The sequence below is a fragment of the Dermacentor silvarum genome, chromosome 5, assembly GCF_013339745.2.
Source record: "Dermacentor silvarum isolate Dsil-2018 chromosome 5, BIME_Dsil_1.4, whole genome shotgun sequence".
NCBI lineage: Eukaryota > Metazoa > Arthropoda > Arachnida > Ixodida > Ixodidae > Dermacentor > Dermacentor silvarum.
In genome coordinates, this window is record NC_051158.1 from 21,097,758 (window position 1) to 21,123,518 (window position 25,761).

Below are 25,761 nucleotides of genomic sequence, written 5' to 3' on the forward strand. Positions count from 1 at the left end.
CGCCCTATCTCACAAAAATTCTGGTTGGCCCAAATATATTTGCAGATGACGAACGGACGTACAAGAAGTATAAAGCGCAAAGCCACTGCAAATATTTTCGTTTTATAAGTGAGTGACAACGAAAAGTTCGAGCAGCCTGGCCTCATGTTGCTCCTTGCGTCTAGGGACACCTAGTGGGACTTGAGGGTACTTTTTAGCAGACGTGTTGTAAAGAAATCGTTTGCACCAGAAAACTGTGGTGCGTACAAGTGCTCACACTATAAAACGATTTTTAGCGTTGACTGCCAATAGGGATATTTTTGGGGGAGTTGTAGGTTGTCTATATTTCGATTATGTGCCATATCAGTTTGGTGAGCCTCATGGTGTCATGTTTCTTTTTGTAAGCATCATGATGTGTGGCTTGAGCAGCTGTGACATTGTAATATGTGGCATCAGCAGTGGCACATGAAGACTTAAGGCTGTGAGCTAGCTTTCTTTGTCGATTGAAATACATCTGGAACATACCGGCTAACATGTGTTTCAAAAAAGTGTCGAAGATTTTTATAATTGGAGAGAGAATTGAAGCCTAGCTTTGCAGCTCGGCGAATTTAAAGCCCCCCCCCCCCCCCCCCCCCAAAAAAAAAAAAGAAAAAAAAAAAGACAAAAAAAGGAAGAAAAACGAATATCGAAGATTTTTATCGAGAACTCTAATAGGTACTGTTGGCTATATTGTGGCATCTGTTTTGACCGCGGGTTTGTGAAATGTAAACACGATGGCTCATTTTCAAAAAATTGGATTTAGGATAACTTACAGTTCAACATAGAAGGCTAAACACAATAATCTGCTGTCATAGGCCATGAGATTTTGAATTGTATTACAAATGTAACAACCTTGATCATAATCAGGTCAGTGTATGCGGAGAAAAGCAGTTTCCATGTAGAAAAAAAAAAAAGATACGGACGAGCGGTCTCTTGCTGTGGAAGCGTGGGCCGGTGGGCTAGTTAGTGCGTCGTTTGAAGGTCGAAGAGTGCCGAATTGCCGATGAAACGAACACAGAACCAGTCAGAAAGACGCTCTTCTCGTCTGTATCTTTGTTCCTTCCGTCTCTGGTCTTTTCATTGGCCATTCAGCGCTCTTCTACCTTCAACTGTCTCGCAATTACCTCTTGATACAGCTGATCCTTGAAAGAGAGAGAGAGAAATAAACAGTTTTGATGAGACATGCCGGACCTGCTACTTGAGATTAACAGTGTGAAGGATCGGTCAAGAATTGGGCGGCTAGTGCAAAGAGGGTTTTGGGGAGCCTTAATCTTGTTAATTTTGAACTAAATCCATGTGCGGGGTCCTTTAGTGAGGTACATTAAGTTTTCGCTGCTGTCACTCTTGAATTGTTCAAATTACCATTTTATTCATTGGCATACATGCTTACAAGCTTGCCATTTGTGCAAGAGTGGCAAACTTCAGGCGCATTAAACTTCTTTTCCGCGACATTTTTCTTGCCAAATTAGGTCGTTAGCAGTATTTCGTAGTGTAACTTGCCGAACCAACCACCGAACCACTCACGTGCTCACGCGTCTTTTTCACGTATGCACTCGAGACGCCTCTGTGATTTTAGGGTCAGCCTGACATGGCCGCTCTAAATGGTCGTTGCTGGTTATTGACAGTTGAGGTTATTGAACTTATGTTCGCACATAATGTCACATTACCGGTTAGCCTATTGAGTTGCTTACATCGCGAAAAGTACGATTGATTGGTTCAAAGCGCTGGCGCCTCACGTGATTGCAATTCGACACGCACAAACGTTAAATATTTCTTTTTGCAGATCTATACAAATCCAAGCAACTATATATGAAGGACAGGAAACTTGTATCTTTGTTTCTTTTCTAACTTTGTTTCTTTTTATTATTTCATACACGGAAGGTACGATAAAATGAATAGCACTTCGACATCAGATGGCTGAGTAGATGGAAAAAAACATTCGAGGAAGATTGTGCAGGGAACAGTGCAGAGGAGTGACGGTGTTCTTGTATTGCTGAATAGCAGTATGTTGAACAAGCTTGATGTGTCTGGAAGACAATTGGCCAAGCGTTGCACGTGATCGAAGTGCGGTAGCCCCCGGGTCACGTGACCTCTGCGGCTCTTCACCTGCGTGACGGCGCCGTCATCGCCGGCGCACGCTCGACTAACAACAGCTACGCTGTTAAAGTTTAACTACGCCCGAGCAAACGAGGTCAAAATCCATGACGCTACGCCGAGCTGGTGCAGGGAATTCCGAGCCACCGTCGCCACCTGCGTCCTCTCTTTGACAATGACTGGTGTCGAGCGTTTTGTCTTGCGTCATTGATACGAGCAAGCGTCAGCGTGAAACTGCGCGTGTGTACCCCCTGAATTTATGCGTGCTCTTTTGTGAAAAACTGTTATCGGTTGGAAGTCAGCGTTTGTCTTCGTTTGTCGCCTCTTTCGCCGTCATTTGTCTACGTTAGCACTGTCAAACAGCATGCATTTCATTAAACTCGTTCTACATAAGCACAAAGTTCCCAGCCAAGTTGTGTGCTATAAGCACCGCCTTGTTCTGCGGTTGGAACATTCTACCTAACGAGTATAATTAAAAAAAGTTATTTAGTAAACCTTCATTCATTATTAATACAAGTGCTGCACAACATTCGATATTCTTAATTCTATTTGGCTATTAGCAAAATGATCTAGCACAATAGTGTCGCCTCAGAATAAACTTTAACTGCTGTCAGTGGCTGCGTTTTTTGTTCATTTTGCCTTAGCTGTATGTTGTATCTTAAGACACACGATAGTTCGTATATGTATCGAAAATACAGATACTGATGCATGTCTTGCCGAATGTATCGTGACACAGATACAAGATACCAAAGGAGTATCCTAAGACAGTATCTCCACACAAAGTATCTTAAGGTAGTATCTAGATACAGGCATCTTCGATACGGCCCCGCCAGAGTATTGCAGAGTATTGAGCAGAATACAGCAAAGTCCAGTTACCCTGTGAAGACGGGGCAGGCGACGCCGTCGCGTCCTTGACCGTCTTGTCTTGTCTTGTCTCGTATAGGCCTGGTGGGCTGCCGCAGCACCGCAGGGGGGCATGGGCAGCAGCGGCCGCGCTGCGCGGCGGGCTGGCCCTAGCCATCGTCGCCGCCGGCTGCGTGTCTGAGCGCCCATGGAGGGCAAGGAGCCGCCGCCGCCAGACGACAGCTGCAAGGAGCCCGTGCTGGCCAAGATGGAGGCGCTCGTGCGAGAGATGCAGCACCCGGACACCGGCGTGCCCGTGCGAAGCCAGAAGCTCTTCCTCACCTCCATACCCAGCGCGTTCCTCGGTACGTCGCTTTGACTCCACTCCACTCCACTCACTCACTCACTCACTCACTCACTCACTCACTCACTCACTCACTCACTCACTCACTCACTCACTCACTCACTCACTCACTCACTCACTCACTCACTCACTCACTCACTCACTCACTCACTCACTCACTCACTCACTCACTCACTCACTCACTCACTCACTCACTCACTCACTCACTCACTCACTCACTCACTCACTCACTCACTCACTCACTCACTCACTCACTCACTCACTCACTCACTCACTCACTCACTCACTCACTCACTCACTCACTCACTCACTCACTCACTCACTCACTCACTCACTCACTCACTCACTCACTCACTCACTCACTCACTCATCATACTGACTTATTGTCTCACTCATCCGTTGGCTCACTCGCTGAATCACTCGTTAACCCACTTAGCACTCACTGCCCCACATGTTCACTCTTACTAGCTCACTTACTCGCCCGCTTACTGACCTCCCTTCCTTTCGCAGGCTATGACGTTGTCGAATGGCTCACGGATAACCTGGACATTGAGGATCAGAGTAAGAATCTCGGCGTCCAACGCCACTGTTGGCTTTTCTGAGTGCATGTACAGTCGATTAAAAAGGAAACTCGATCGAAACTTAGACAGACCCCAGCTGCTTTCCAGGCGCGACTCCAGAACTGACGATAAAGTTATCTAATTGGTCAGGCTGTTGCACCAAATGCGGTGTGTCGTTCAGACTTTCATATAAAGATAACCCATCTCAGAGACGCGAATTGTAATTATTACGAGCAACACTTGCTCGAGAGCACAATGAAATGCCAAGATGCTGGCTGTTTGTATCGATAAGGGTACAACACCTCGATGCTCGCTACGGAGCAGTGAATCGAAAAGACACGTAGAATAACGTGACGAAAGTAAAGCAAAGCGATTTGCTGCATGGCGCCTTTATTGAGTTTCCCTTTGGTCGACTGTACACACACGCGCGTGTAAAAAAAAAAAGGATAGAACAGCTGCATGTATCCGCAGATCCTGTGGCAGCTGAGGCCCTTCACCTGGCCAACTTGCTGTGCCAGTACGGCTACTTCTTTCCGGTCAGCGACAACGCCAAGACTTTCGCCATTAGAGATGACAGCACTCTGTACAGGTTCCAGGTCAGTTCACTAATTTTCGCACTCTCTCGGTCATTATATTACGTTGAATAGCCAAGCGGAAATAATTGATTGGGGACAGCTTCTTTGAAGTTAGTGGCGTCGGAGATGGCAGTGATGGCTGCAGGAACGTGGTTCCAGAGGGTGGTGTTTGTGTTGTTGCTTCAGGTGGGGTTAACCTGGAAGTTAGTGCCGGCAACCAGTCAACCCGATGGAGCGCAGCTGTACAGACCACACAAAGTGTGCTACCATTGGCCACAACCGCCTAAAAAACGAGACAAGACGCGGCAGCTCATTTCACAGCACGCGCAGTAGTTTCTGGAGCACTACAACCTCCACACACCTATGTGAACGTTATTTTATTTTTAGTTTGTCAAGTAATGTCTTCCGCTCTACACTGAAGAACAGTAATTACCAGCCGTAGCGCTTCATTGTAGTCAGTGCAGAGGTGAGAGTTAACGCGCCATGTCTCGCAAGCCTACGTAGGGCTGAACGCCCAAACTGTGCGAACTCTTTACCCTAGCGTAATTGTATTGCTACGCGCGGAATCACACCGCACACAAATCATGTGGCATTAAAGATCGTTACATTCGTTAGTTGTTTTGGTACGAAAGAGTTAAAATCGACATTGGTATCGCATAGTGGCATACCAGCTTGAATTCGCCATTGGTGTGTGGATGACACGTAGAATCGACATTGCTCAATTCAACCGTATATGTGGAGACGTTTCAAGCCCTTCCGTCAGTGACCACTACAGCAGCTTGGTCGAGCGCGTAGTATCTCTTCTGCATGTAGTGACTGTGGCTGACCGAGCACACGGAGCAAGACCTCTCCTTCCAATGTCAGTACTGTCAGAATGCCGGCAATTGCCCACTCAAGATCAATTATAATGCAACATTTTAACCGCGGGGCCCGTATGTGGCTTGGTCTGTATAGATTTATTCGGCACTACAGTTTTTCTTTACTTTAAAGCGCAGCTGCAGTCACTGACCAAGTCAAAGATAAGAAAAAAGTCCTGAAGGAACCATCGACGATTATTGTCAATGTAAACGTATAACCTAAACGGGCAAACGAACAAGCAAGAAAGAGAGCAACCGAGAGAGATAGAGAGCGAAAGATAGAACAAACGGACGAACTTTTTTCCTTGCCGAGTCCAACCAGTGACCACCTACAACCGACCACTAAACTTACCTCGCGACGACTGTCAATGGTAATGCGATTAGCATTCAAGCAATACAACCACACGCCGTATTGCTGAAGGTACGTTTTTTAAACGTCTTTATTTCTACATTTAGTAAGTCAAACCTTGCGGCAGAAAAGAGGTGCTCTATGGGGGTAGGGGGACCGGTGTTCCCTTCTTCCTCGAGGTGGAGTGGTCCCCAGGTCGGCTCTGCAAAGAGGCGGTCAGGATCTTCCTTTTTCCTCAAATAGTCCAGAAAAGCAGGGAGTGAAGTGTCCTTCCTCGGATCGTGTCAAAGCCGGAGCAACTCCACAGAAGATGTTCGGCCGTACCTCCGGCCGGCCATGCCAGGCACTTAGGGCTGGGGTATGAGTGCGGGTTTAGGTACGTTCATTCAAAATCTGCGGTGGTCATTCTAAGACTTGCGTCGCTTCGGATAAATGCGACATATACTGTCGCCGATATCGGCCCACTTTGTTATAGCACTCGCTTGCCAAGATCACCCATTAGCGTGACAGCAGGACGATGACTCTACGATGACGACGCAGTAAAGAGGATGGAATGATGAAGAAGGAGCGACAAAGGCAGTATGACGACACGACGACAGTGATATGAAGATTTTGAAATGATGACGACGGTAAAAGGACGGCAGCGTAACGATGACGTCATGAGGCCGGTATGAGGACCATCTGATGATGAAGCTAGAATGACGACCATGGAAGGACCGTTGGAAGGAACACGACGGCGTTATGGCAATGACTGTATGACGACTACGCATTGACGGAGATGGTATGACAACGGTGTGAGGGCATTGGGATGAAGACGACTGTATGACGACAAGGGCATGGCGACGATTGTATCACGAAGTCTCTATGACGATTATGACGTGACAACCACGGCATCGCGAGAATCGGATTGAATCGAAAAGGCTTCAAGTGACGACGATGGGACGACCACGACGGCATCACAACAGTATGACAATGAATGCATGACAAAATCCGGATGACAAAGCTGGAACTACAACGATGCAACGACCACGATGACATCACGACCACGAGCACCTACCTAGTGACCCAAGCTGGTAGACAACTTGGGTGACTGCGTTGGCGTAAGAGCCTAGATAGATAGATAGATAGATAGATAGATAGATAGATAGATAGATAGATAGATAGATAGATAGATAGATAGATAGATAGATAGATAGGCTCAAAACGCCTGAAGTAGGCTAAGAATGCTAATCGCATTAAAAACTTGCGACTACATTTTGTAGCCCGTTCTTCGGTACCACTAAAGCGGACGTGAGTTGGTTGTCGCTTTTATGCCTAAATGTGACGTCGTGCAGTGACGTAGTGCGCCAAGATATGCTTAGATAAGCGAGATTAAACCGAAATGCTATTTTGACCGAAGCAGCTAACGGTGCAAGAAAAAAAAAAAGAAAAACGAAGGACAAGCTCTTCGTGTTTTCTGGCACCGCTTGCTGCCATGATGAACCTACTAGCTCAACAACGCGTTTTGACCTTTGAAGAAAAAGTTATGAAATTGAAACTTTTTTATTTTGGTCATGTCATGTGTGCTTCCGGTTCAATGGAATGCAAATTAATGCTCGTTAAAGTTGAAGGTAAGGGAAAATGGAGGGGACGCCACTGCAAGAGATGATTAGATGGCATGCATTCTTGAGGCCACGGGAAGCGTTTCAGTGAACTTAAGGAATTTGTCTGAAGGAGATATTGATACGGAACAGCCGCCACCGTGCATGGCTGAACTGAAGAGGAGGGAGACGACGTGTTCCCGATTGGTATAGGCTCGCTATCTTGGCCAGCGTTAGCCTACGTGTAAAATATTGTAAATAGGCTTGTACATCATCTACACGTAACACATTGGTGTTCATGTGTTCATAGTGTCACCAAAAGTCGAAAACAACTGGATTACACGTAACATAACCCCTGACTTAATGAGTGCCAGAAGATAGCGGCGAAATCCTGATCAATTCTGTTGATACTGTCGGCCATCGCATGTGTGAGTAACGATTAAAAAGCTAAGGCGCTTCTATAATTTTCTTTTCTATGAGCAATGCGGTGACCATGGTTATCTGCGCGTTCGTTAGGGGTGTTTCACGTTTTCTTTACGTATGACAAGAATAGATTTATTTCTCTCTCATTCCTTGGAGGCGCTCATTTCGTGATTATTGATTCTCGTGAATTTAGCTGTTTCAGTGAAGGAGAGAGAGAGAGAGAGAGAGAGAGAGAGAGAGAATTAATTACAGGAAAAGCAGGTAGGTCAGTGCGAGATAGTGTTCTGACCTGCTACTCTGCACAGGGGAAGGTGGAAGCTTGAGAGAGTACAAACAAATAATGATGAACGACGATGATCAGGACATGAAGAAGGAATGGGCATAATAACCATACAACACAGTGGTTTTCTTAAACTCCCGAGTTTAGTTGGCTGCTCTGCCACCAGTCCATAACAGCCATCTTCGTTAAGGGTTTCTGCTGCTGCGCCGGTCACACAGTGCTGTCAAAACAGCACCTTACAACAACGCTCGCCTTGCGATGACTACCATCGTAGAAGCCAGCATCTTCCACTGGGGAAAGTACACGCAGGGTAGTCACAAAAGACAAGTTGCAGAGTCTCAGGCGCTTGGCAGTGCTCACAAAGCATGCGGGCTGTCAGCAACGGCCAATAAGATTTGCACAGCGTCGAGTGAAGGCAATGATCAGCCGAATTCCGAGAAGCTACTTGCTTGGCTTCACTTGAATTTAGCTTGGAGGCTAAAAATCCTGCCAGGGTCTGTTTGCCGCAGGCGCCTCCACCAATGTTCTGGTTGAGCCCAGTAAAGTACTGTGCAATCTCGCATGAGTGAAATCAGCAAAGAGCTGACAGCGTTTGAACCGCGCAAAGGACAGATAGGGAAAGGAACAGATATGACAGGACGGGGCGCTCATTTTGCAACTGTAGCTTATTTCATACGACCGGCTATTTGATACACACTGCCAATCAGGCACACCAGACACACATCACCGCCCAAAAGATTGCATCGATCAATCAATCAATTCAAGCGTCCATAGATACCGCATAGGAAATGACAAGTCCCTTTCCTCCAGTGCTAAAGACAGACATCTGACTCACTCATCGCCTACTTTCTTTATGTAATACGCTTCAAATATTTCGGGCTCTGTATGCAGACACGCGAACTGATTGATTGGCGGAATCTTTTGGGCGATAGTGTGTACTGTAATAAATAGTCGGTCGTTTGAAGTAAACGCTAGTTGAAAGACAAGCGCCCCATCCTGTCCTATGTGTCCCTTTTCGTCTTCGTCCATTACGCTGTTTGAACGCTGTCAGCAAGATGAACTAACTCAACCAGATCAAGGTATTCTTCACGAAAGTGTCTACGTCGGTTCGCGAGTATCTGATCTTTACTTCGGCGGCTTTTAAAACATCGGTTGTTACCTCTGCCTTGCCGGCCAAGCCAGAGGGTCTAGGTACGTCCGCGATGTAAAGCCGAAAAGCTCCAGAGGGTCGGCTGCTTGTTCAACACCGAGTAGACTGCCAGAGAGACCGAGACGGGAACAAAAGAGTAGGAACCACGAGGCCACCTCCGAAATGCAGACGACAAAATTCCAAAAGCTGCTTGCTTGTTCTCTTGGTTGCTGCTAAAAGCGAAAACATCTGTTGCGAGCATTCCACCTGGAAGCGGCCGGATCGCTAGAACACGACAGTGCTGTCAGGGTTTTGTTGAGGCTGGCTTAGGCATTCCTGCAGAAAGTCATTTTGACAAATATGGGCACTTTGGGAAGCTTAACGTGTTGGGCGAATAGGGAAAGCACCATTCTCTGTAGGTGGCGCCACGTGTGTTTGTGTCTCTATGTTGCATCGATTGATCTATCTTACATCCGTAATGGGCAAACGGTGCCACAGAAGGTTCCTGGGCTGATGTATGTGGATGACATAGTGCTACTTGCGGACAGTTCAAGTAATTTTCAGACTTTCGAATGTAAGTGGTAATGCGGGGACGAATCTGGGCCTTACGTTTAGCCCAGATAAATCGATAATTATGGTCTTCATTGAAGAGACGAGTAATGACGAGGTATTAATTCAAGAGCAAGTCATACCCATGGTCAAGCAATATAGATACTTGGGAGTATTACATAAATGAAGGAAAATCCTACTCCAGCGTCTACCAAGACAATCTAAAAATGAAAGGGAAGCGCAAGGCAGCAATAATGAAACATTTACTAGTACTTTGAGGATACAATAAACACGAGGTGGTGCGAGGAATTTGGATAAGGTGTAATTGTGCCAGCGCTAAGTTCGCAAAGACAACTGTGCGCTTCAAAGAAGAAATATTCTGGGGTTGGAGTATAACCCGTGCTTGTTTGGCCTACTGGCGTTGGGGACCCATGGTGAAACCACAAATGAGGCAATGCAAGGTGATTTGGGTTAAGCTTCTTTTGAAGTCAGAGAAGCGCAGATCAAAATTAGTTTTGCAGGAAGTCTAAGGAACATGGATGAAAAGAAATGGAGTGCTAAACTGCGCAAATATCCGTACCTCTAAGGCATGGACACAGAATGGAACGAGAGGTCGAGAAAGTTGGCAACCAAGTACTGGACAATTGGAAGAGTAAATAGACACCCAGGAGTCATAAAAAAGAAGGTGAGAGAAACAGAGACGGTTAGTGTGATGCAAGGGATGGAGCCAAAAAAAAATTCAATAGGGATTTATACAAATAGCGAGAAATAAATCAAGAGGAAAAATCTGTATTAGAATGCAAATGGCAGTGCCCTTAGCTATTTGAGGCCCGAGCTGCCTGCCTGAGGACAAAAAACATACCCGAGCCAATACGCGCCACAGGGTGATGCATGCGTGTGCTGCCAAGAAATATCGAAAACAAGTCGGAACATCTTAATGTAATACCAAGATATTCACCCAGCGAGACCCATAGATAGTGTCCAACCTCAAGAAGCGTTAGGATTCAACGAAAGTGATAGGATTGCCTGGCCAGCTGCCGAGATAAGTAGGAGACGATTAGAGTATTGGCGGCAAAAAAAAACAACCGGAAGATATTGATAGAACTGGTGTAATTACCAAGCGTAGTTAATGGTACAAAATATAACAGGGGTTTTAAATGCGAAAGTTAGGATCGAGATGAGATATGTAAAAGGCTAGATAGCGATAAACTTAGTAAAACCTGACTGAATCAACCAGGCTAGGTGACTATTTGTCTCCGCCCCGTTTCAAAGGGGATGGCCTATTAACACCGTAATCATCTCTCCTTTGGTCCTAGTTTCTCAATGCATTACTTACACCGAATGTATGAAGCTGGAAATGAAGAGAGTGAATGTATATGTTGCCAGCGCGTCGCTGCTTGCTAGTGCTAATCTTCGCCATCTTTGGGTTGGGTATCTCGCCTCGTGCCGTCCCATAGGCGCGCACGGACAGTTCTCGTGAATGTGCTCAGCTGGACAGGTGGTATATAAGAGAAGGATGCCTAATTCAATGCATAGAACGTGCACACAAGGTAAAGAGAGATGGCATAGGAAATAAGCTGATTATTCGACAATTTAATTTCGTTCCAGAGACTGCTGTAGTATTGGGCTTCAAAACAATTTGTTGATGAAGTCAGCCGTTTGAAGGAGAACCGTCTGGCTAGGTAGAACCATATTCTATCAATTAAAAATATTGCCACAGTCCATAATACAACAGAATTTTGCTGTTTTACGGTCAGTGGCAAAAGTTCTAATTGCTATAAGGCCAACAAAAGCGACGTGTTACAAATGCTGTCATTGATGCTGAGAGCGTCAAATGTTTAAAATAGTTTTGACATAGTTCTCGAAACTCTTTGGTTTGCTAGCATTGTGGTGGCGTAGTGTCTATAACGGAGGAAGAATGGGGGATCCGTCAGCCTTCGTACCATGATTTGTTGATGCGACCCCGTAAATGAAGACCAGAACAGAGTGCCCAATAAGAATGCACCTGAGATGAGTTCGTGTGATTCTAAGAAGTAAAACCAGGTGCATGAGTGACTAAACTGAATAATGCAACTCCTGCGATTATTGTCACCGCAAAAAATAAACAGCTATGATACATGTGTTGACACATTGATACTGGATGTTTTACATTGCTGTCTTATTAGTGAGACCTAAGCAGGCGTCTACCTTACCTACAGCTGATGACCTGGCTTAAAGCTTTACCGTGTAACCTGCATGCCCTCGCGAATTACCTCATCTACAACATGTCCCGCTTGCTTTTGTTTTCAGACTCCTTACTTCTGGCCTTCCCGATACCAGCCCGACAACACGGATTACGGTAAGCATCGGCACTCGATGCTTTGTTGCATTGATTAACATTAATTATGCCAGGACTTCATTTACTTCAACTCCGCTTATTATTGCGTGCGTGACAATGGAGTAGACATTGTATATTACTGCACAGGAAGCTCTCTTACTCGTCCTGACAGAGCGAGACCTTGTTATACGACTTAAAATATGTATTACTACAATTTACCGGCAACAGCTTTTCAGTAAGCGACCCGCTGAAATTGAGAATAAGTATGATAACATCTGCTAATGAACAGGTGGGCTTACGTTGTGTTCGGTCCTCGGTGAAGAAACATTAAGAAATGGATCCGCATACTGCAGGACACATTAACGAAATTGAACGAATGGAGGGAGAAGACAACAAATCCAGTTATTTAAGTAATCCCGGCAAGTCTCCCTCTCCAAAAAATATAATAAAGGATAACGCTATCGAGCTCCTCTTTTCACGCAAGGAAATCTCAGTGGATCTAATTCATGTCCCTGCTCCGGATTAACAAACTCGCTGTTGACCTCAAGCAGTACCTGTCACCACTATCAACCAGTCACACACGGCACACTAAGCCTAATTCTATATCACCGAACTTCAAAAGAACAGATACGTTTAAAAAATTTCGTCTGCGAAGGGTAACAGAGTGCAGCGGCCTAAAAAATGTACCAGACATTCACATTGTGTGACCTGTCTGCGATATTGTCTGTGCTTTTTATATACCCGGCTCTGGTTCGCCTAGACTCGGCAGTACGTTTATTAAATAAATAAATAAATAAATAAATAAATAAATAAATAAATAAATAAATAAATAAATAAATAAATAAATAAATAAATAAATAAATAAATAAATAAATAAATAAATAAATAAATAAATAAATAAATAAATAAATAAATAAATAAATAAATAAATAAATAAATAAATAAATAAAGACATGCGAGCACTTCTGTGCCATTCTTCACCACGGCTGACATGTTTCTGTGTTTCCTTGTTCAGCGATCTACCTGTGTAAGCGGGCGCTCAAAAACAAGCCCAAGTACGCCCTCGAGGAGTATGAACAGGTGAGAATGCAATCTTCACTTTCGTTGCACGGGAATTTTGAATCGTCACGCTGCTCTTGCCTTAGCTGCTTCATATTTTAGCACGCAGTGGTCAGCTGTATTATATCCTCGCAACACGCGTCTCACCATTTTACCACATCGTGCCATTTGAACTATTGCTTAATAGCTCCTCATAATGTATCGACACGACGGACGGCTGCGCGGACAATAATTCCGCTACCCGTCCGGCTGCGAAGAGCATGCAGATCATAGATTAGGCAAGCAGACGACAGAGGCGGATCAAATATTACTACTTTCTGCCTCCCACTCTACAGGAATGCTAGTGGCAGGTTGATTTGAGAGAAGCGTCGCTAAATTAACCCATCGATTGGTTTGACCACAGCAATCCATGTCAATATTTAGTCGACGTGAGAATTTTGCATGATTTTCAAGTCCCAACCGGTGTCGTGCAATTCGCAGTGACGCGACGTGGTGGTGGAATGGAGAAATTCGACCCAAATGTTGGTGTGCGAGATTTGGAAGAGAAATTCGACCCAAATGTTGGTGTGCGTGATGTGGATGCTCGAAAACGAGGTTCCGTCATTCCACCGTTCATGGGACCACTGATGACATGATTAAAAATGATTAAAGGCAACTCTGTCACAACGGTCAAGCAAATGCCACGGAAATATCCGTGCTTGGGGCTTCAAACGTACTTGTGAGGTTATTTGTTAGGCTTTAGAGTTCTAAATTTTCAAGCACTGTTAGTTTTCTAAACACAGTAAGGCAATTGTACTCTGCGCAAATGCGCAATCTTTGCAAAAGTTTGCGCTTATGACGCAATATATGTACACGAAAATGATCAATTTGCAAAGTCACAAAGCCGCTTGAACCCAGAAGGGCGAAGTTTAGGCAAACACACGTACGACTCACCATTTCCATGCTGGCGCAACCGACATACTATAAGTTCTCTTAAACACCGGCGCCCTAGTTCCCTATAGCAATTTAAACTCTGTCAAAAGGTTTACCATAGGTTTTGCATTCTGTGTAAATCATTGCCAGTTGGAGGACTGAGCAAATATTTATCACCTGCAAACCGGCGCGTGTAGGTGAGAGAGAGAGAGAGAGAGAGAGAGAGAGAGAGAGAGAGAGAGAGAGAGAGAGAGAGCTTGGTGAACAGTGTCAACGGCAGGACAAGAAAGATGGAACAGATGTTTCTTGTGTTCGATAGTGTGTCTTTTTCTTGCTTGCGCGTTTCTGGGCACCAAGGATGAGATGTTGCTCACACCTGTTCTTCTGACAGGCTTTGTAGATGTCCCAGCGATAATGAAAGTCAAATAGCGTTGTGGCTTTTCATCATCGATTGCCTACATGTGCCCTATTCTTTTTGTTACGCTGTGTTCTTTCCTGATAAATCGGTGTCATATGTTCCACACTCTTCTACATAAATCAATCAGTTGACTGTCACCTGATGTGTACCGTCCTTCGTGTGCTATGTGCTCTTCACGTGCTGTTCAGCGAGCTGTTCACAAACCATCCAGGCCAAAATTGTACACTCAAGAAGAGAGAGAGAGGAGAGAGAGAGAGAACCAATGAACGGCAAGGAGGTTAACCTGACAAGCGTGCAGTTTGCTATCAAGCGCTGAGGAAAATAATAAGGGGGCGAAGGTAAAGCAGGGAGTGAAATGGCACTTGCTGCAACACTCGGCATTTTCCGCAAGTCGCTTAGTAGCGCACTTGATCCTGCCCGGCATAACTCTTTCTCTCTTCTAAGCTTGTTCATATGTTAATTACCCCAATGATGAACATAACTCTTGTGCCACTGTGTGCCTAAAGTGTTCAAATTCTCGCGTCTATGCTCTTTTAGGAGGCCCTGCAGAGGCTCAAGAAGCTGCTCTACCACAAATGGGAGTTCATTTGCATGCAAGCCCAAGAACAGGCGGCGTAAGTACTCACTCTTGGAAGCTCGCACCGAGACCGGGGCCTTCGAGAGAAAGAAACATCGATCGCGTTCGAATCAAGTATTTATTATTCATAATAATTAAAGTACGATATTACAATGGAAATGTAATTTTCGTTATGACTAAAACCTCTCAATGTCTCTGCGGGCTCACTAGTGCAACACAAGGAGTGGCACTGTCAAGATAACGGCGTGAACATTTGTTACAATTCTTATAAGGCTTACGCTGCATTAGCTGCCGCGGTAAGCTTTACATAAGGGATGCGGCAGTACAGGAGATATCTTGCTCAAAAGCACGAAAAACTACTTTGCGCACAAGAACGAGTCGACAGTTCGGTGTCATACTTTGATGGGCGTATACGGAAACACGTAAAAAATTCAGGGGTTAGGTCCGATGCACGAAATGCTCACTGATGTTACTGCACTCATACGTCCTATGATTTGTGCCACCATTGACTGGTTGTTTCAGCGCGCTTCCATCGCTCTGCGAAACTGTGTAAGGCCGCATTGAGTCTACTTTGTGGATACGCAGGCTATTACGGTGCTAATCGGTAATCGTTACAAACAATGAAAGCTGCTTAGCTTCGTAATAACACTTAGTTCTTGCCTTACCTGACCAATGCTACGCTGTACGAGTGCTTCGAAACGGCCAGTCGAAGATTTTGTTACATTGTTTAACGGCTTCCAATGCAGTGATCGTCGTAATAAAGGCCACAAAGCAGATTTAACAACTATTCCTGTGCATATTGCCGTTCACGAAATACCTGAACACACCGGATATGCGGACGGAAATAGAAGCGCTGATAATGGGACATCGTGTGGCGCTTTGTTGAAAGACAATGGTCCGGAAAAAGTATTGTGTCGTGTGACTGTTTCTTCGAAGGAAAATAAAGGAGCGACTATAGTTTATTCGTTAGGCTGCTGCCAACGCTTTTACGCCGGCAGTTTTCCAATTGAAAGTTCGCTTTCAATTAGTGAACAGGCACTACAACAGTAACATTTCGGCCCTCTTCACTTTTCCAACTGGTTACGCTACTTGACTCAGCAATTTCCTAGCAATTACCCCGTTAACGATCCGTAACAATTGCTTTACGCATTCCTAGTTCAAGAACAATAATGTAGTGGAACAACCTGTCTGACCCAACATTATTCTTTGTCGCATTTTGACATTGTTTAGATATGCATTTGCATTTGTTTTTGTTTTTCTCGCGTTGTATTTCAGGAACAGCGATTGTGCTCTGCAGGTTTTAGTGTTTGTCTTGTATATTTACCACCTGTAAAAACCTCGTATAAGATTGTAGTACAAATAAATAAATAAATAAATAAATAAATAATAAATAAATAAATAAATAAATAAATAAATAAATAAATAAATAAATAAATAAATAAATAAATAAATAAATAAATAAATAAACGAAATGAAGAAATGAATAAATAGCAAGGAAATAAATAAATGCAGAAATAAAAGTATCAGCACTGTTATCTGTTGCAATAATAGTTCTGTGCACTCTGGTTGAGCTCTAGAACAAGGAAACAATACCGCCACTTGGGGCCAACGCTTCAAAAAGCGGCTTGCCTTCTTCAGGACCCTGGCTAAGTCTAGTCATCTAGTTGATACGTAAGACTGAGTAATCCTTTCTTCTCGTTCCCTCTTGACCATATCAAGTCTGCACCTTCTCGTGAACCCTTTGCCCCATGAACTCAGTGTCACGCGAGAGGGCCAATAGCGCTGTGTTTAACGTACACGTCTCCGGTACTTCGGTATTTTGTAAATGGTTATCCGTTTCACAGACAGGCTAAAACTATCTAATAAGAAACACCTTACGCCCGTTCGCCTTTTCGGGAAGTTCACAAAACTTCACAGTTTTGTGGCTGACACAGTGACATTTTTCCATGATAGCCTTACAAACTTCCTTAACAGCTACTCAATAAATATGCCCGCGATAGTGCACTTAACTAAAAGAATTTATTCGCTGTTGTCCATCTCTCACGCAGCTTGGCTAAAGAGCGGAAGAAAACGGACAAGCTGATCCTACAAAGTCAAGAACGGGCCTACTGGCGAATTCACCGGCCACCGGTAATCTCAATGCTTTCTGCCCACTTATTTCAAAATAATCAAGCAGAATGTTGACAAGCATTGCTCAACTGCGCACCTGAAGTAGCAAATATCTGAATTTTCGAAGAGTGTGGCTTAATACTGTGGAAGGCCACGTAATCGTAATTTACGAGCTGCAAGACTCTTCTGTCCTCTTGTGCCACATCTGTGTGTCACATAGTCGGGTAGCAGGCCATGTCTAGCTAATCGTTTCATCAAGAGGACCACATCACACACGTATAATATTTGTTAAACGAAACCCTACCGGGAAACTATAACAGAATTTTCTGCGACGTTAAGAACAGAAAAGCACATTCGATCTTTCCTTTTTCTGCTAACGACTCATATTTTTCCACAGAATGCTCGTTGTCGGACTTGGAAAAACGTAATATGTCATTAGACCTTGTTTTAATGTCCACCCTTACTATAATCGTAAGACCATGACAGCGTGATAGTAATGTGCCATGATCACGCGCATACTATGTTGCATGTACAAAAATCCAACTCTATTTACAAGCCGTCTGCTTTGTAAATTATACTTCGCTATAGGCGTTCCTATTTGATTGACAGGAATACGCGTCGGGTTAACAAGACCTCCTCAGTCGGGAATTAAGGCTCAGGGTCCTCAAGTCTTCAAAATTTGTACTTTTCTGAACCAGAGCACTAACTTTGCAAAAATATTTTGGACCTGTAGCATGAATACTTGGTCACATTAGGCCATCCGTAATAACTACAAGAAATAATTGATTACTAATGTTGGCCTTTTATAGATCATACAGTATACTTATAAAACAAGTGAACTATTTGTCAGAAGTTAGAACGCTGGTTGTGACTGAATTGAGGGCTTTTCGATGCAAATGATAACGCTATTACCAACAGTGATACACATCAACATGTACAACTTCTCGACAAACCTGGTGGTGCACTTGTTATACTACCATTGTCTTGCATCACTTTCAATATAAACGTGACATGATATTTTTTGTTAGCAGAAGGTTACGCTTACATTCAGTGCGCCAAGCTTAAGGTTTTTATGTTGTCATCACCAGCCAGACTATTCAAAAGCAAGTTGCATAGCCATGTGGAAGCACCGTGACTGAAAGGGACAAGAATCGGGGGTACCAGAAACTTGATTTCAAATCAGTTTCTTAAGATTAATAGCGTTTTCATGCTTTCTACAACATCGTAATTTGCACTACATATGCCTTTATCGTGCCGATGCCTCCTGCAGCCCGGATGTACGAGTTGCCTAGAGAAGAGTCCAGTGCCTAACAAGAGGGGCCCGCCGAAGAAGAAGACAAAAGACGACCTAAAACGAGAGGTAATGTCCACAACCATATGTGTGCACTTGGCCTATATCTTTCAATATAACGCAATAAATGGCATGCCCAAAATACGCTTTACATCGATTTCTTGCAAGGTTTAGCTTCTTCAGCATCATAAAATGTGAAAGGCGAAAGATTTTTAATACGACTTGCCATTAAACCCTAAAGATACAGCATTGAATATAAAAAAGCAGGTGAAAGTTCGTTTTTTTTTCTTAAAGCATAAATTGATAAAATGAGAAATAGATACGCGGAAACGAAATAAAAGATAAAATGTTTCATTGCAATAGAGCCTATAATAACACAAGAGGCAAGACATATCAGGCTAGGATAAGCATTGACTGAGTTGTAGTAGACAAGCTAGCCTGCTTGTCTACTTCAAATTAATAAGGATACAACTAATACCTAAGTTCTCGTTTAAAGATCCCTTAATTTTTTGCACGGGTTGACTCCAGTGATTCGCTAATTCTAGATAGATATCGCAAACTGATAAGGGGCTTGTGTGTTGGAAAAAAAAAAGATTTTTGCAAAATACATAGGCAAGCTTGTACGGATTGTGATAATTGAACCTTTCGAGCAAAAGCTTGGTGCACAATTTGGTCGTGCACTCTCTTAAGCTCCACAAAAGCTTGTTTTTAAACTGCATCAACATTTATTTCTTCCAGATCGAAATTCTCAAGAGGAACCTTGCTCGGTCGCGGACTAAAGTGTCACAGATCCTCGCGAGGTATGTTATAGTATTGTTATTTGAAGTGATTACCAGCAGCCATTCGTTTAAAATGAGGTACGATTTGGTTATCTCTGTCGACCATCTACTTATCGAAGGTCCCACAATGCTGAACATGAGATAATTGACAAATCAGCAGTGTTTTAAAATTTCAAATGCTTGAAATTTGGCACACTTTCAACAGTAGACATTTTTCAAGAGGCTAGCAAAATTCTGTCATGAAGTTGCCAAAGAAAGAGAAATCCTAGGAACGAAATGCTCTACGACCTTCAATAATCTCGATGCTGACAGAATCTAGCTTACGAAGGATTCAGTTGTGCTCAGGTTTGTATGCAGGGTCACCACATGAGCACCTGGTAATCACGAGAGTTACTGCACTAGTTAAATCCTGAATAGTGAAATCTTTAACAGTCAATGTCAATCCATGAGCTTCTGAACCAGTTTTGTGAGACTAAACCGAATGAACGTGCGTTTTATTGTAGCCGAGTGGTGACGCCGAGTTGGACCGGCCATGATGATTTCTTTTGCAATAGGTGTGAGCAGTACCAGTGCTTCGATAGCTTCATCGTCCCGCCGTACCCCGGGAACCCTTGGATCACGGATGACCCCACGCTATGGGCCCTCGAGAGCAGCACGTAAGTGAACTTGACAACGGACTGGACATTTCTCTTTTACCAAAAGTTTCAGTTACCTTAACTTTTAGTTATGGGTTCATCGGAGTAACAAAGGGTTCCTTCAACAAACGATACCGAGCCATTCAAGAAAAGGTGGCTGTAAATGGAGGAATAATATAGTGGCTCCTAGTCAAATAGTTGTGTCAAGCTTTTGTTCTGGACCAGTGTGGCAAGTTAGCCCCTGATGAGAATGAGAATGGGGCAGACGTTTTGAGATTAAGAAAAATAATTTTGGAGAAGTTATAGACAGCGCAGTGAGCGATAGAACGAGAAATGATAGGCGTAAGATTAAGGAACAATAAGACAGTGGTTAAGATTACAAATCACGAATAGACGCACTGCTTAAAGAGTAACGAAGGACAGGTTAAGGACAAAGAAAGACAGGCACGATGAAGCGCAAATTCACAGCAGGCTTAAGCATCGCGTCTAGTCATGTTGTTTCTTCGGCAACCAGACTCTGTCGCAGCATTACGGGGTTACACAGCAAATGGAGTACCCGCATGTTCAGGAATTCAAGACATTGCACCTTCGGCAATCTGTTGCACTTCACCACAATACACTGGGGTAACTCAATGGACAGCATCTTCAGAAATTATATGTCAAAAGCTTGGCCGAGGTTCAAAAGGTTTGAAACAGCGCCGTTGAGAAGGTACTTCCTTATATTAACATACGCATTTACCAGACTTAGTCGGCCATTTTTGCTTCGTTAAAGCAGTGTTTCAGTGAAGACTGAAACATTGCTATCAAGCTGCACTACGTGCCGACTAGGTGTAATGAATGCGTATGCTGATAAAAGGAACCACCCTCTAAACGTTGCTAACAAAAGCCTGTTGAAATTATGTCAGTCTCCTGAAATATAATTTAGGGCCTCCCTTTGAGTTAGGCTAGTGTGTTGCGGCAAAGTTCAACAGATTGCTGAAGGGACAATGCTCAAAATTCCTCGGTATGGTTAATATAGTTCACATTAAAAAATACGAAATGGAGCTGGGCAGGCCATGTAATGCGTAGGGACAGATAACTGGTGGCCTATTAGAGTTACAGAATGGATGCCGAGAGAAGAAAAGCGCAGTCGAGGACGGTAGCTAATAACGAGATGCTGATGAAATTAAGAAATTCGGAGTCATAAGATGGGGCTCTACACTCATGTGCTGTGTTTAACAACGTACCTCACTGCACTCTCGGAATAATGATCTTTCTACGCAACTGCAGGGCAGAGGTGCCCACGGAACGGCGCCTGCAGCGGTGGAACTTGTCTCTGGAGGAGCTCCTGGCGGACCCAATGGGGGCGCACGAGTTCGAACAGTATTTGCGCACCGAGTACAGCCACGAGAACATACTCTTCTGGAAGGCCGTCCAGGACCTGCGACATGGATCGCAGCAGGACATGCCACGCAAGGTGGCCGCCATCTACGAGTGAGTGCCTGCATGCCATCCTTTGTGGAACGTCTGTGTCCGCTCATGAATGGTAGGGCCACATTCCTTTAGAACGAATCTTCGTGTTACAGCATTGTTTATGGGTAACCATTTTAAGCTATACGCCGCTTTCCCACGCTGTACGAGCGGAAATTTGGCTGCTGTAACCTTTCGATACATCGCTTTCTTTGATGCTGCTCGCCAGAGGTGGTGCAGCAGTTCTTTCACGAGTTTTACGACGTCTGGTGGAATCTTGCCCTTTTAGTCATTCAACATTGCTCACATTCCAAGTATTGGGTACGAAGGCGTCGCGATAACAAGTTCTTTTTCTGTTGCATGTTCTTCAGCCTAGCCATTGTGAATTCGTTGTTTTGCCACCGTACGGTGTGAATCACAGTAGTCTATAGCGGTCAGCATTCCTATTCAATTACTGTCTTTCACGGAAAAACTTACAGACCGACGTCGCAATAAGACAACGCGTGGTCATGTCGCATGCTCGGTCCACGCGGTAAACAAACAAACAAACAAACAAACAAACAAACAAACAAACAAACAAACAACAAACAAACAAACAAACAACAAACAAACAAACAAACAAACAAACAAACAAACAAACAACAAACAAACAAACAAACAAACAAACAAACAACAAACATACAAACAAACAAACAAACAAACAAACAAGCACACAAACAAACAAGCAAACAAACAATTAAACAAACAAGCAAACAAACAAACAAACAAGCAAACAAACAAACAAACAAACAAGAAAACAAACAAACAAACAGTCAATCAATCAATCAATCAAACAAACAAACAAACAAACAAACAAACAAACAAAAATAAATCAGTCAGACAGACAGACAAACAGACAAGCAAAGAAGCAGACAAAAAAAAAAAAAGCAACTGAGCAGCTGCCGCTCGCGTAGGTCGCCTCCAGCTGGTCGAGCACTTTAGACAATTGCAATTCATGCTGTGCTACATGGAGTTCATTCAGGAATGAATGATGAACAAAATTTTAGATTTCACCGTGATCCACGTTCCAATGCTGTCAAGTGTCAAAACATGTAACTACGATGACGAATTCAGGACCGACTCCAAACGTTCGGAATGTTGATCCCCTTAATTCGTCATCGTTGTCACCGCTGTTACTTCGCAGAGAGTTCCTGTGTCGGGGCGCCCCGTGCGAAGTGAACCTGGACAGCGAGACACTGGAGCGCACGCAGCAGGAGGTGCACGAGCGGCCCACCCGGTTCAGCCTGGACGCCGCGCAACACCACGTGTTCGCCCTGATGAAGAAAGACACGTACACGCGTTTCACGCGCTCAGAGCACTTCCGCCGACTGATGGCCAAGGCGCAAGCGCTGCAGCAGGCACAGGGACAGAGAAAGAGGTCAGCGACAGTATCTCTGTCTTTTGCGCTTGTAATGCCAGCCGTGGTTTGTCGGGCTTTGCCAAAGAAAAGTCCGTGAGCTTTAGTTCCGTAAGAAATAAAAATTCAAGGGGCGCTTAGTCCCTACGCGGATGAATCCGAAAGCATTGCGATCACCAAAGGTCGAGGGTCCGACTCCCACCAAAGGTCGTGGGTTTGAGTGCATTAATTAACTATGTCATAATTAACTTACCTTGTTTAGCTTCGCCTTAATTAACAACAAAGGTCGTGGGTTAAAGTGCCGTTATGAAGTATATCTTATTTAAGCCTGTGCCCTAATTAACTCTACCTTAATTAAATTCGCCTTAATTAACACCACTGGTTGTGGTTTCGGCTCATACCAAGGGTTGGGGGTGCGAGTGCCGCGATGAACTCCATCTTAATAAACCTGCCTTAACTTTTCCCTAATTGACGTCATCAACTGCCTCGATTGGCTCACTTGGATCTCTTGGACTTTTTGCTTCATCGTGATCACGCCAACGCTGGATTTCCCGCCTCATGAGCCATATAATGTTGTCGCGTTGAAAAAGAAACATGAAAAAAAAAAAGACAGCCGACTTGTTACACGTTACGAACCACAGCCTAATTTTGATTTTCAAGTGAAAGTGTTAGTGCATATATTTACGTGTGCCGCTCTTGCATTCTGTCGTCACATGACTTGTGTTCTGTATCGAAAGATTGCTTCGTTTTGTTAGGGATAACAAAGTGAGAATGAGATCAATTTAATCTGGCACCGTTCCGAACCATTTGACGCACATTTAGACGGGTTGCAAAAGATTTACAGGTGCGGAGGAAAGAAGTGTTTTTGCAGGTGCGATAAAGTTATATTGAGAATAGAAGCAAGCATTGAATCAATTTAGCACACTAGATGGCCCTATAAAATGCTCGCAAGGTTTCTTTTATGCTAAGAGAAAGCTTAGTTGCGTGACAAATTGCGACTTAAGGCGACGCAGTATTGTACCATGGTTAAAAGCACGTTCGAAAAAAAAAGGGTCGCATATATCCCAGACGACCCCATCTGTCTCGGTCGTCATGCACTGACGAACGTTACCGCCTGCTTTGAGTTGTCTCACTATTTAAACCTTGGTTTACACTTAATGTGACAGTTTGGAAATCGTGAAGCAATGATCTATGAGGTTGTCGTGACTCTTATCATGCCTTAAATATTGATTTATGGTTTGAGTTCGGGTTTTCAGTTACAGTTTATTCCGCGCAGCATTCATAAAAAAGGTGGGAAAGACGGTAGGAAAAATGGTGCATCAAGGCAGCTCGACTGACCCCGCCCCCCCCCCCCCCCCCAAAAAAAAAAAAAAAAAAAAAATTGGCAGTTTCGTTCGAAGGCAGAGAGAGAGAGAGAGAGAGAGAGAGAGAGAGAGAGAGCAGAAAACTTTATTTATACGGGGCACGCACAGGGGTGGATCCACATGGTGGGTGGAACCCCCAGTCCCTTTGACAGCGATAGAAGGGCTTGGCATTGCGCTCGATGTGTTGTAACTATGTGCTGGTGCTACATGTTGGACCGAAGCAGTACGCAAGGCCTGGGTTATTCCTTCTGGGTGGAAGGAATAATGCCCTGTAATCTACCAGGCGTCCGAGTACGATAGCGTCATGAGCGCCGCTGGTGGAGTTGCAGGCGTCTCAAGTCGAAGCTGCACCAGAGGAGACCAAACCTCCTTAGACGAAACTGACGGAAAACCGTCAGCATTAGCCAGCGTCCAGTGAAAAATTGGAGGACGCTTAAGCTTCCACTTTAAGAGTAGAACGCGATAGCGTTATCGGGACCCGTTCGCATCGCATCGTTCGCATACGGCAAGCAGGCTTCATTCACTGCAACACTGAAGGTAGGAAAGCCAGCTTACAAAGACCAAGCGCACACCGATCCCCTTAAAGTCGGCTTCACTTTTAAAGTGAAATGCATTGCTAGAAAGACGTTTTTCCAGAGACAATATAAGTGGTCATATATGAAAATGTGAAGTCCTTAGCACATTTTTTATTATTTGATGAATTGTTTGCTATTGCCCAGGCGCGCGCAGGTCTGGTAGAAATGCTGGAAAAGGGGTTTGTGTTTGAGTTTCCTCGTAGCAGAATTAGGTTTTCTCGTACATTCAAATTACAATTCGACGCCGATTGGTAAACAGTCCAATGGCGAATCCGACGCCGAATGGTAAAGTCGTACTTTACCATTTTTCTGACGGATTTCACTGTGAGAAATTCAGTTTTTTTTTCACCAAAACCTTGCACCACGTGGAGGGCCTGCGCGGTCGATGTGGTTGGATAATTTTTTTCGCCACCCGCGATCATACGCCAATTGCCGACGCCGGATTTTCGGCGACACGGGGCCCTAAACACTATCGCGTTAATACTAGACCTGCAAACAGCACTGGCGCCGGCATCAGTGAAATTACACGACTTTTGGACTGCGAGCCCTGATATCGCTTTTCAATTTGGTTTAAGGTAAACGGCATGCGCTGCGAATGGAATGGTTTAATGTATTGCGGCGGTTTCTTGCACGCGGAAATCACCAGCATTGTGATGAATAAACCAGTCAAGACTGTAAAACTTGGTCAGGGAAAGTTTGGCGTTTCAATAATATAACTATTGTATAGAGTATCGAGGCATCCATATAGACCACCACACTGATGCCGACGACGGCAGCGAAAATTCGCCTGGTGTGTGTATATAGTTACTATCGCAATAAACATAAGCATCACCAGCGGCAAGTGACTTACACATCAAACTTAGGAGAACAAAAAAAAAAAACATATTGAATACACGGAAAATCATCATTATACAAAGCTATGGACACATGTTCAATGTCAAAAGTGAAGTTAAAAGTTCATTCTTAATTCATTTCTATTCATTCCTGATTAGAATTGTGGACAGCACCAGTTGTAACACCCGTGACATAGAAGAAATCTTAAAACATCTCCGGTCTCACCCATCATACGAAGATAGAGAATTGCCTTTCGGACAGTTTTAGAGCAATGGGGTAACAGGTCTTTCATAAAAAAGGTAGATTCTGCAGCCGTGGCCTCATGAATCTGCGATGTTCAAAGCCTCAAAAGTACTGCTTGCTTTCTTGAGATGCACCAGCCTGTATGACAGCTTATGGCTAATTGAACGATGAACCTGTGCTTT

The 25,761-nt window shown here is 44.2% G+C and overlaps 1 protein-coding gene across 2 annotated transcripts in view; it reads left to right on the plus strand.

The window, feature by feature from the left end:
* Positions 1 to 25,761, plus strand: part of LOC119453027 (regulator of G-protein signaling 7) — a 43,406-nt gene that overhangs the window by 6,131 nt on the left and 11,514 nt on the right. For both annotated transcript variants that reach the window (XM_037715000.2, XM_037715002.2), the window contains exons 2-13: positions 3,056 to 3,320; positions 3,830 to 3,880; positions 4,351 to 4,475; positions 11,911 to 11,959; positions 12,954 to 13,018; positions 14,865 to 14,941; positions 16,953 to 17,034; positions 18,284 to 18,373; positions 19,043 to 19,104; positions 19,638 to 19,739; positions 20,988 to 21,191; positions 22,351 to 22,584. In XM_037715000.2, the coding sequence (XP_037570928.1) occupies positions 3,164 to 3,320; positions 3,830 to 3,880; positions 4,351 to 4,475; positions 11,911 to 11,959; positions 12,954 to 13,018; positions 14,865 to 14,941; positions 16,953 to 17,034; positions 18,284 to 18,373; positions 19,043 to 19,104; positions 19,638 to 19,739; positions 20,988 to 21,191; positions 22,351 to 22,584 (1,298 nt within the window). In that variant the 5' untranslated portion in view covers positions 3,056 to 3,163. The remainder of the gene's footprint in view (positions 1 to 3,055; positions 3,321 to 3,829; positions 3,881 to 4,350; positions 4,476 to 11,910; positions 11,960 to 12,953; positions 13,019 to 14,864; positions 14,942 to 16,952; positions 17,035 to 18,283; positions 18,374 to 19,042; positions 19,105 to 19,637; positions 19,740 to 20,987; positions 21,192 to 22,350; positions 22,585 to 25,761) is intronic.